This window comes from Protomyctophum bolini (assembly GCF_963924005.1).
Source record: "Protomyctophum bolini genome assembly, chromosome: 11".
Taxonomy (NCBI): Eukaryota; Metazoa; Chordata; class Actinopteri; order Myctophiformes; family Myctophidae; genus Protomyctophum; species Protomyctophum bolini.
In genome coordinates, this window is record NC_137872.1 from 40,834,605 (window position 1) to 40,847,040 (window position 12,436).

At 44.2% G+C, this 12,436-nt stretch overlaps 1 protein-coding gene and 1 long non-coding RNA gene across 2 annotated transcripts in view; both read right to left on the minus strand.

Moving 5' to 3' along the window:
- Positions 1–2,642: 2,642 nt before the first annotated feature.
- Positions 2,643–5,791, minus strand: LOC308324482. The gene is made up of 2 exons (XR_013964918.1): positions 3,822–5,791; positions 2,643–3,684 (listed from the first exon to the last, which is right to left on the minus strand). It is a non-coding gene; the product is annotated as an uncharacterized lncRNA (long non-coding RNA).
- Positions 5,792–6,309: 518 nt separating this feature from the next.
- Positions 6,310–12,436, minus strand: part of e4f1 (E4F transcription factor 1) — a gene marked incomplete at its 3' end in the record, with an annotated part of 18,849 nt that continues 12,722 nt past the window's right edge. Inside the window, exons 11-15 of the mRNA XM_080775229.1 lie at positions 12,289–12,420; positions 11,029–11,227; positions 9,408–9,595; positions 8,429–8,491; positions 6,310–6,801 (exon numbers count right to left, since the gene is read on the minus strand). Of these exons, the coding sequence (XP_080631355.1) occupies positions 6,310–6,801; positions 8,429–8,491; positions 9,408–9,595; positions 11,029–11,227; positions 12,289–12,420 (1,074 nt within the window). The remainder of the gene's footprint in view (positions 6,802–8,428; positions 8,492–9,407; positions 9,596–11,028; positions 11,228–12,288; positions 12,421–12,436) is intronic.

Consider the following 12,436-nt stretch of genomic DNA (forward strand, 5'->3'; position numbering starts at 1 on the left):
CAACCTTTTTGGAATTAAGTGCCATGTTTTTATTTTCTGGATAGTCAGTGTGCCATGTCAACATTAATTTGAATGACACCACATCAACATTTCCAACACATTTTGATTGTCCACGGAAATATCCTTATTTTTTATATTTTCTTTCACATTGTTATAATGATCATTAGTCTCAGAGCAATGACCCACGTATCTCCCAGACTCCCTCCCCAGTCAGAGTTCAGAGTTTTAATGAATGTATAATTACAGTATGTGCAGGATGTAATTTATTGTACATACAAATGTGAGGGACTTATTTGATTAAGTTTAAATAGTTTATTTTAAACCAAAAGTCCTCTCTCTCACACTTATGCCAGTGTGCCAATGATTACTCTCCCCTTAGTGCCAATGTTGGCACCGGTGCCAAAGGTTGCCTACCCTATAGGGTATAGGTAGGTAGGTAGGCTACCCTCACAAAAAACATGCAGTAATCCTGGTCTCTAAAAAACTACCTCCCCCTGGCCAGCCGGGGCGCCTGATGTGTTCCTTCCACGCACTATGTCCAGCCAGGGAAACTCCCCCCCCTGTCAGGTTAAAAGAAGCAGCTTGGACTCCTCATGCATAGAAGGAGGCATGAGGTCAGTCCGCTGACACTGCGGGTGAGAAAAATGGGTTGCAAAATCGTGGGATAAAAAGAAAAGTCGATCAGTACTGTACTGTAAACAATGTGGGAGATCGTTCCACGTGTGTGTGTGTGTGTGTGTGTGTGTGAGACCATTTACACACAGGAAGAAGAGCAACAAGGTGAGCGTTGACCTGAATGTGCCACCACCAAGCTGGTGGTGATGAATCCACCCCCCACTCCATCTGTGTGGCTACCCCCCCCCCCCCACACACACACACACACACAGTTAAAGGACCACCCACCTGACCAGCCCATCTTCAAGATGTGTTGTGTATAGGCTACGTGTATGCCGTGTATATTTTAATATACAGTATGGGCCGATTAATACTCCTATTTTATAGTGTATAGTGCCGAAATGATTTCGGCTCGTCAGAAATTCTCAGTATAGCACCCAAGAGCCGACTTTAGGACGGTATACCCGTCCCAATGTGACCTCAAATGACTTTTATTCAGCTCTTTTATTCAGCTCTAAAATAAGGGGGGGGGGGGGGGGGGGATTTAGAAGACATTCTGTAGAATCTAGTGTCAGGTCTAAATGGGTTAACATTTGGCCCCAGACCGGCCCACCAGAGGGTCGGCCCACACCGGGCATATGCCTGGTATAGACCGACCTCCATCGCGGTCTGAAACCAATGGGGCGAAAAAGCCCAACGCCCTAGTGTTGAGCCAACGCATTGCAGCTCGGAGTATCTAAGACATCGGTAGATGTACTATTTTCAGTTAAGAGATTTAGGTCCTCATTTGTGTAAACATCTGCCCCAAATTCGTAGTACACCCACGTCGCCACGGCATTTATAAAGTGATCGCAAACAGCTGATGCTATACCTTAGTTTCATTCCTAGCAGTGATGAATGTGACGCCTGAAATGAATCTGGCACGCCCTATGAAATAAAGCCTCGCCCTCGTTTTTTGCGACATGAACAACTGCAATACGACCATACAACGTATGGGAACCATGCGGTTACACGATGGAAAATGCCAATAAAAAAAGTTCCCCGCGCTTGCCTTGGTGCCCGCCCCATGCTCTCATGCAAAACACTGTTTAAATGGCTTAAGCATCTAACCTGCAACATTGTTTTTAATTGTGCGATTTTAATTGCCTATATCCTACCAATTTCACATGACTTTACAAAATGTATTATTAGTTTTATACATTTTAGGAGTGAAAATATGTTTAGATGCCTGTGACAGTGTGTCAGCAAGCAGTTCAGACAATGCTCCCCCGCTTGTGTACGACAGAAAAAGGACAAAGCCTACGACAGCTCCCGACCGGAGGTGATTTTTGTCCTGTACTGGCTCACGTTCAAGGTTTTGCGGAAATGGTAAATGCCGTAAATGCCATATTTTGGTGTACGCCCGGTTGATAAATGAGGGCCTTAGTGTAAAGGGAAAAAATAACCTGCGGAATCCTGGGAAACAAAGTATAGCCTATATGTAGGCTTTATAATTTGTGACTGAGCTGTGACTGTTGAAGATGCAACACATTCTCTCAGCAAAACATCAGTGATTTTCAGCATCCATACAAAGTACAGAGCGTCGCCGCCCCCTTTCATGACGAGGCCAGGCCCAGGAAATAATTCCCCAAAAAAGTATTTATTTAAAGACCTTTTAAGCGCCGTACGAAGCCAACTCAAGTCGTGACAAATCATGACAACAGACACAATATTTGTGTCTTTCTAATTATTTGTTCGGCCCCAGAACATTGTGTTTATTGTCATGATTTGTTCACGACAAGAGTTTGGCTTTGTCGACGGCGTTAAACGTCTTTAAATAAATACTTATTGAAAGGTCTACGGTGGAAAATGAACGGGGGATTATTTTTCCGGGTCTCTCTCGAGGGGGCGGGACTGCGACGCTCTATATAACTTGGGCATATATTAGGCCTATACTGTACATGAGTGTGCTTACTGTATATTACACTTTGACTCATTATGGGAATCACATTCGTTTTTCACTTTTTACACACACAAGACCAGGGAAATCATTAGAAAATAGTATTTATTTGATGCAAACGTCATCAGGGCGAATTATAGACACTGCATGGAGCGTACACTTCAACCGGTCAGGGTGAATTATAGACCACTGGATGAAGTGTACACTTCAACCGGTCAGGGTGAATTATAGACCACTGGATGAAGTGTACACTTCAACCCGTCAGGGTGAATTATAGACCACTGGATGAAGTGTACACTTCAACCCGTCAGGGTGAATTATAGACCACTGGATGAAGTGTACACTTCAACCCGTCAGGGTGAATTATAGACCACTGGATGAAGTGTACACTTCAACCCGTCAGGGTGAATTATAGACCACTGGATGAAGTGTACACTTCAACCCGTCAGGGTGAATTATAGACCACTGGATGAAGTGTACACTTCAACCCGTCAGGGTGAATTATAGACCACTGGATGAAGTGTACACTTCAACCCGTTAGGGTGAATTATAGACCACTGGATGAAGTGTACACTTCAACCCGTCAGGGTGAATAGACCAGGGGCCAAAAGCATTTCCGGGGGTCCCCCCAGCCAATAAACGTTGAGAACCCCTGGAATAGACCACTGTATTATAAGTGTACTGTACTTGTTGTGTTGGCCTATACTTGTCACATGTTGGACCACAAATCACCCAGGCAATATCTATCTCTCTCTCTCTCTCTCTCACACACACACACACACACACGTTTTTTTTTTTAGGTCGTTCTATAAAATTAATCATTATGTACACACTTTGGCCTTTTAAATTAAAATTGCTGGATCAAAAACGTTCATCTTCACACAGTAGTCATGTTCCTTCCATAATGTTCCTTCCACCACGGTGCACATAATTCCAAATAATCAAAGTCATTCGTCGCCTCGTGGAGGTCGGGCTGGGCAACACGTCCATAATGATACCGACATCTTCATTTCCACTATAGAGATAGCGTCTGTGTTTTTGGGCAAGTTGTGATATCGAGAGGGAAACTTATGTTAATGACTAGAGATGTCCCGATACTGTATCGGTATTGGGAACGTATCGGATCGGCCCTTATTTGGTTCATATCGGTATCGGCAAATATGCCAGTCTAACCACCGATCCGACACAGGGGGTAAGGGGGGTTGACACTATGGCAGGTAAATCAAATGTTGAGGCATGTGGAGTTTGCTTTGGAGTTGCCCCAAACTGCAAGTGCACATTTGAGTGAGGAGTCTGCTATAAACACAACACGAGATATATAGCTACTATGAACACTATTCCCGGTGGGTGGACTTCAAAATAAGATATTTCTTCTTTTTGTATTAATATATAAATATTATTCCCTGGTATCGGTATCAGCTCACACAGAAATGAAAAAAGTGTATCGGGACATCCATATTAATGACGTTTAGAAGATTCAGAACACTTTCCTGGTAGTTTTTATGTGTGTAATATGTGGTTTTAGATATTTTAGATTTTTAGCAGTGAGCCCAGTGTCTCTGATGTCATGGACACTGGGCTCACTTACTTCCTGGACTACATGTTGTCTCAGTAAGACAGCCCCTCGCCCTATCCACAAGGAGGAGCAGTGCACCAAAGCATTATGGGAATTGTAGTCCAGGAAGGAAGTGAATCCATGACACTGAGAGACACTGGGCTCACTGGCTAAAATCTATTTAAAAAAAAATCTAAAACCACATATTACATATTAAAGACCCCCAGGAAGGTGTCTTCAATATTTTTGGCAAAAAGAGTGAAGTGTCCATTTAACCCATTTTGGGTAGGAACCCCTTTTGGCGTTTGTAGCATTATGTTATACTTTAGCTATTGAAAAATAGCAGATCTACAAGCTCATAGCGCGGCACCGAGTGTCACGCTAAGAGCTTGTAGGTCTGCTATTTTAGAAAAATCATGAAAATTTGGGGGGGTCCTTGGAATAACATATTTTCAAATGTGGTCCGCAGCCAATTACATTATATCTTTGAGGGTACTTAAAGACATGAAAATGCTTGAGAACCACCGACACAGAGACATGGGGTTTTTCCGAAAACTGTCAGAATTTAGAAGGCATTTGTAGAATCGTCCTCAGGTCAAAATGGGTTAAGAAACCCGGGGTAACTGTTTTGCCCCTCGAGTAAGGCACCTCACCGAACGGACCTTTGGCAGGGAAGGGCCTAAAGACTGGAACAATTATCCCTTCGTTAAGCCCCGCCCACTCCACTCTGGGATGGCAAGCTGTCCTTCTGAACCGTGGAGCGGCGAAGTCCTGATGTCACTCGCTGGTTCATAGAAGTTTTTCCCTCCATGGAGAATAACATGGGGTCATCTTAACACAATATATGCCCAAGACGTCCACAGACGTCCTAGGAACTACCGCATATAGTGCCCAGGACGTACACGTCTTGAAAAGAAAAAATAGAAAAATGTGGGTCAAAATGTGGGAACCTCACGTCGCTATTTTTGAAAGAATGAAAGGGCACATACCGTGTTAAAATCGTCTCGTATAAGAACTGTCGTTCCAAAAGTTAACAAACTGCCGCGGGCGATATTGTCGGGGGGTCGCGGGAGATGTCTCTGTATCGTTTATGACAGTCAGTCACTCATATTTGATACGGTCTGTTTCTATAGCGAAAATGGAACTAATTCAGCAGCGGTAACATTTAGCGTCTTCTCTCATTCAGGTGATTCTTCATATCCATACGAGTGAAAACGGCCCGGGATGATTTGTTAACACAGTTCTTATACGAGATCTAAAAAAAATCCACCCGATTGGGATTCCGATGCAAATAAAAAAAAAGTACATGAACCCCGTGGACTTATAGCGCCCTCCGGTTTGATTGTTCCTGCCCGATTACGACTACAAAACAACACCATGACGTGACGATATCATCCGCTACCCGAACCGGACGTATCATACGGCACTTCTTGGGAACAGCGACCAAGGCTGGTGGAAAGCCTGGTGAGGCGAGGGTTAAAGGGACACTTCACCCTTTTTGCAAAAAAATATATGTTAATGTCGTTTAGAAGCTTTAGAACACTTTCCTGGGGGTCTTTATGCGTGTAATATGTGGTTTTAGATATTTTAGATTGTAGCAGTGAACCTGTTGTCTCTGATGTCATGGACACTAGGGGCTCACTTCCTTCCTGGACTACATGTTGTCTCAGTAAGACAGCTCTCCCCCCTATCCACAAGGAGGAGCAGTGCACCAAATAATTATGGGAATGGTATAGTCCAGGAAGGTAGTGAGACCAGTGTCCATGACATCAGAGACAACAGGCTCACTGCTACAATCTAAAATATCTAAAACCACATATTACACACATAAATACCCCCAGGAAAGTGATCTAAAGCTTCTAAACGTCATTAACATATATTTTTTTGCAAAAAGGGTGAAGTGTCCCTTTAACCCATTCTGACCGGGAAACCATTTTGGTGTTAGCATCATGTTATGCTTTAGCTATTGAAAAATAGCAGACCTACAAGCTCATTGCGCGCCACCGAGTGGCGCGCTACGAGCTTGTAGGTCTGCTATTTTTGAAAAATCTAAGAACGACTGACATTTTTAGAATCTGATCTCAGGTCAGAATGGGTTAATCAGACCAGTGTGTGTCCAGTGGAAACCTCGTATGAATCTGATCTCAGGTCAGAATGGGTTAAGGTCCAACATGCCCCCCCCCCACCCCCAAGTCTTCCTTCATACGACCACGGTCTGAATATCAACATCGTCGTCCGCAGAGGTCAGCGTTACATACACCTCCTCCTCCTCCTGCCCCGCTCCCTCCTGCACCTCCTCCGCCCCCTCGACCACCCCCTCCCCCTCCCCCTCCTCCACCACCGTGGCCGTAACCACGGTGACCATCCCCCCCTCCTCCACGGTCTCCAGGACGGCGGCGGTACCACCGCCGCCGCAGCCCGCGGTGGCGAGCAGCGTGCCGTCGCTGATGGCCGAGGCCAGCGTCATGGCCACCTGCTGCGTCAGGCTCTCGGGCGTGGCGATGGTGATGGTGTCGCCGCAGTCCGAGATGGAGGCCGACGAGGCGGAGCCCGCCGCCTCGTCCAGCGACATGTTGCGCACGATGATCTGGGGGTGGGCCGAGCCGCCGCCGCGGCCACGGCCGCTGGCGCCGCCCATCATGCGCGACTGGCTGACCATCTGCTGCACCACCTTGATGATGTGGTCGCCCATCTGGAGAGAGAGAGACCAAAAACGACAACGACGACGAGAGGTTAAAGGAGAATTCCATGCTAGAATGCTTTCTTACCTTTCTTACTTTTCTTTGTAGTCGTTAAGTAGTAAACTGTGCCGCTTGGGATATTATTTACATTATGAAGAGACGATATATACAAAAAATATATAATTTTGAGCGATGGAAATAATTGAATTAGCACAACACCCCATAGCCCCATTCAATTCAATGCAATTCATTTAAGGCTTATGGTAGGGGAAATAGCCAATAAGGAGCTTTTGCACAAAATAACACCTGGACCTCTTTGGTGGGGACGTAACGACTACAAAGAAAGGGAAGAAAGCCTTTTAGCATGTAATTCTCCTTTAAGTGTTGATTAAAAACCCAGATTTATCCCAAAGATTCACAGCCCTAATAAGGAGGAAGTCAAGTGGTCGAGAAGTGACGCTCTTGCTGCTGCCACTCAAGTGACTACTGGGCCAAACACAGCAGCGCATCTTTTCTGGGACTTATGAATTAAATCCAAAAAGGAGCTTTATTGGCAGATTGCCCAACTAAAGCTTGCCTCCTCTCCAGAGCCCCAGAGCCGAAGGAGGCATCGACCGTTCTGTGTCTATGTTCAACAGGTGGTCCTCAGAGGTACCACTGGGATTTCATTTGTTTTATATTTATTAGCTCAATAAACACATCCTGGGTATAAGGGGAACGTTACATAAATTTGTATTTTTAAACCCATTTAGACCCGAGATCGATTATACAAATGGCTTCTGAATCATGACAGTTTTCTGAAAAGTCCACGTTTCTATGATCAGCGGTTCTCAAACTTGACATTTTCATGTCAAGGACCCGCAAAAAAATGTATGTATTTTGGCCACCGACCCCCGTCTGAAAATATGTTGTTGTGTAGGGACCGCACAGAAGCAAAGATATGAGTTGAAAACCTTCGCTCTGAAAGAATATATATATATTCAAAGATTTGCGCCACATTGTCACGATATTTCAAAAATAGCAGACGTACAAATTCATAGCGCGGCACCATCTGCTATTTTTCAACAGCTAAAGCATAACATGATGCTTAAAACACCAAAAGGGGTTCCCGCCCCAAAATGGGTTAAAGTGTGGGTCATTGGGGGCTAGTGTGTCATCTACGTCAGGATGGAGGGAGGGCAGAATAAATCGACTTAAGTAAAAGGTCAGCCATAGTTAGTGTGGTTTTAAAAGATTCAGTTTGTGGTTTAGGTTGAGATTACACATTTAGAGGTTAGGCGTTTCCAATTTCAATAACACAGTTTCCGATCTCATAACGTAGTCGTGCGGTGGCGTCACAAACCGCAAAATAGGCAACCTATACGCGCGACACGTTGTGAGCTCGTAGATTGGCTATCTTTCGGCTTTAGGCTTACGGTTACAAATGGGCAAAGTTGATCAGGCATTCTTAAAATCGCTGTCCTAAAATGTTGATGTCCTCACAAGTATAGTAATAGACGTGTGCGTGCGTGCGTGAGTGTGTGAATGTGTGCACGTGCGTGCACTGACCTGATTCTGACTGTCTTGGATGAGTGTAACCTCTCCTCCCTCCACAGCCTCCTGTGTGTGTGTGTGTGTGTGTGTGCGCTGTGCACTGACCTGATTGTGAGTGTCTTGGATGAGTGTAACTTCCCCTGCCTCCACAGCCTCCTGTGTTGTAGTCTGGAGGAGACCGAAAGAGAACAAGACAAACATGTCGTCATGGATAACTGTACAGGTGTGTGTGTGTGTGTGTGTGCGTACTGTGTATATGGATTATACTGTACATGTTGGTATAACAACCGCACAGGTGTGTGTACTGTAGCCGCTAATATTTTAGAAATAGGTCAACAACACAAATGACGTTAGTTTTGTGGATTTATTTACTTTTAATGTGTGGCCCCTGTGCCCCCCCCCACAAAATGACCGGAACTACTTAATATTCACCAAAACCAGAGCAGAACTCCCACCACGGGACTCGGGCAATCAATTAATACAGTTGCAACCACTATATTAATGGTATTTCATACAGCTAAAGTTCAAGAAATCTGAACAATCCCTTTAAGGGTGAGAAGCGAATATAATAATAATATAATAATATGATATAATAATATAATTTTTTATTTGCTCCCGATTCGTTTCCGATCATTTGAAAATGCCGTGATCGGCTGCAGTGTTGATTTTTGACAGCATATTTTTTATTTTAGTTTTAGTCATAGTCTCTTGAATAGGTCTAGTTTCAGTCGACTAAAAGTTGATTTAGTCGACTAAAATGTATTTTTGCAGGCCTGATGCCATCACTGTTTTAACTTTTTACACTTGCTGAAAATAGCAGATCTACAAGCTCACAACTGCGACGCGTTGTGAGCTTGCAGATCGGCTATGTTCAGCATGCAACTAACTGTAAAATGACTTACACTGGATCTCTTGTCCACGAGTCCCTTCCTAACATTCTAGTCTAGTTTTTAATTTGTTGACGCAATTGTCACTATATTTAGTCGTATAGATTTAGTCACCACAGCTTAGTTTTTATTTAGTTTTTCGTCATAGTTTAGTCGACGAAAACAACCCTGAAATCCTGTGCTATAGCGGCGCTCACCCCGATGATGTACTCCTGCGTGTCCGCCACCATGGAGGAGAACTCCACCAGCACCGTCTGGGGGTCCTCAGAGATGATGGTGGCCGTGGCCAGACTGTCCACCGACGTCTGCTCCTCCGTCACCTCCGTCAGCTCCACCACCGCCATGTCAGGGGGCTGTGGAGAGCCGCTGTCCTTATGGCAGCCCCCTGGGAACACACAATTACATCTTCAATATACAAACTACTGTCCTTATGGGCAAACAATTACATCTTCAATATACAAACTACTGTCCTTATGGGCACACAATTACATCTTCAATATACAAACTACTGTCCTTATGGGCAAACAATTACATCTTCAATATACAAACTACTGTCCTTATGGCAGCCCCCCTGGAACACAATTACATCTTCAATATACAAACTACTGTCCTTATGGCAGCCCCCTGGGAACACACAATTACATCTTCAATATACAAACTACTGTCCTTATGGCAGCCCCCTGGGAACACAATTACCTCTTCAATATACAAACTACTGTCCTTATGGCAGCCCCCTGGGAACACACAATTACATCTTCAATATACAAACTACTGTCCTTATGGGCAAACAATTACATCTTCAATATACAAACTACTGTCCTTATGGGCAAACAATTACATCTTCAATATACAAACTACTGTCCTTATGGGCAAACAATTACATCTTCAATATACAAACTACTGTCCTTATGGGCAAACAATTACATCTTCAATATACAAACTACTGTCCTTATGGGCAAACAATTACATCTTCAATATACAAACTACTGTCCTTATGGCAGCCCCCTGGGAACACAATTACATCTTCAATATACAAACTACTGTCCTTATGGGCAAACAATTAAATCTTCAATATACAAACTACTGTCCTTATGGGCAAACAATTACATCTTCAATATACAAACTACTGTCCTTATGGGCAAACAATTACATCTTCAATATACAAACTACTGTCCTTATGGGCAAACAATTACATCTTCAATATACAAACTACTGTCCTTATGGGCAAACAATTACATCTTCAATATATAAACTACTGTCCTTATGGGCAAACAATTACATCTTCAATATACAAACTACTGTCCTTATGGGCAAACAATTACATCTTCAATATACAAACTACTGTCCTTATGGGCAAACAATTACATCTTCAATATACAAACTACTGTCCATATGGGCAAACAATTACATCTTCAATATACAAACTACTGTCCTTATGGGCAAACAATTACATCTTCAATATACAAACTACTGTCCTTATGGGCACACAATTACATCTTCAATATACAAACTACTGTCCTTATGGGCAAACAATTACATCTCAATATACAAACTACTGTCCTTATGGCAAACAATACATCTTCAATATACAAACTACTGTCCTTATGGCAGCCCCCCTGGGAACACAATTACATCTTCAATATACAAACTACTGTCCTTATGGCAGCCCCCCTGGGAACACAATTACATCTTCAATATATTTGAAAAATCTAAGAACGACTGACATAGAAACATTAGTCAGGATGTAGAAGACATTTTTAGAATCTGATCTCAGGTCAAAATGGTTAAAGTAAATAATAAAACTAAAATTCGACTGACCTTTGGCACGTAGATGGCGGTTGAGGGTGCCGTGCTCGGCGAAGCCGCGCTGACACTTGGGACACTTGAAGGGCTTCTCCCCGGTGTGGTGGCGGATGTGGCGCACCAGAGAGCCCTTCTCCCGGAAGCCTCGGCTGCAGAACGGACACACGTAGGGCTTGTCCTGGCCGTGGGTCCTCTGGTGCACCTGGAGGGCGTTCTGGAGGAGGGAGTAGAGGGTTAGGGCCAGTGTTGTTTTCCTCGACTAAAACCAAGGAGAAAAATGTTAGTCGACTAAATCAAGTGTAGATTTAGTCGACTAAAATCATGTGATATTTAAAGTCGACCTAAACTAGACTAAGGCTAAAATGTGACTAAAACTAAATGAAAACTATTCACAAGACTACGACTAAAACTAAAATAAAAATCTACTGCCAAAAACAACACTGCTGGCAATCGGTGCCGCGCTACGAGCTTGTAGATCTGCTATTTTTCCAATAGCTAAAGTATAACATAATACTTAACCCATTTAGACTTGGGAACGATTCTACCAATGCCTTCTAATCCTGACAGTGACTGAAAAAACCCATGTTTCTATGTCAGTCATTCTCAAACTATTTAATGTCAAGGACCCCCAGAATTATATGTATTTGGCCTCAGACCCCCCCCCCCCCCCGTCTGATAATATGTTGTTCCAGGGATCCTCCCAGAAGCAAAGACTTGAGTTAAAACGTTCGCTCTGAAAGAATGTACATTCAAAGATTTGTGCCGCATTTTCACGATTTCTCAAAAAACAGCAGACCTTCAAGCTCGTAAGCGTGGCACTCGGTGCCGCACTATGCACTTGTAGATCCGCTATTTGTCAATGGCTAAAATATAACAATGCTTAAAACACCAAAAGCTGATACATTGTTGTGACTGAGGTTCTCTTCTCTCTCTCCTGATGGATCAATCGTGGTATATCCACCCAACCTCCTCACCTTGGTCTTGTAGGCCTTGTTGCAGTGGGCACAGTGGTAGGGCCTGTCGTCAACCTACTCACCTTGGTCTTGTAGGCCTTGTTGCAGTGGGCACAGTGGTAGGGCCTGTCGTCAACCTCCTCACCGTGGTCTTGTAGGCCTTGTTGCAGTGGGCACAGTGTAGGGCCTGTCGTCTACTCACCTTGGTCTTGTAGGCCTTGTTGCAGTGGGCACAGTGGTAGGGCCTGTCGTCAACCTCCTCACCGTGGTCTTGTAGGCCTTGTTGCAGTGGGCACAGTGGTAGGGCCTGTCGTCTACTCACCTTGGTCTTGTAGGCCTTGTTGCAGTGGGCACAGTGGTAGGGCCTGTCGTCGTACTCACCTTGGTCTTGTAGGCCTTGTTGCAGTGGGCACAGTGGTAGGGCCTGTCGTCTACTCACCTTGGTCTTGTAGGCCTTGTTGCAGTGGGCA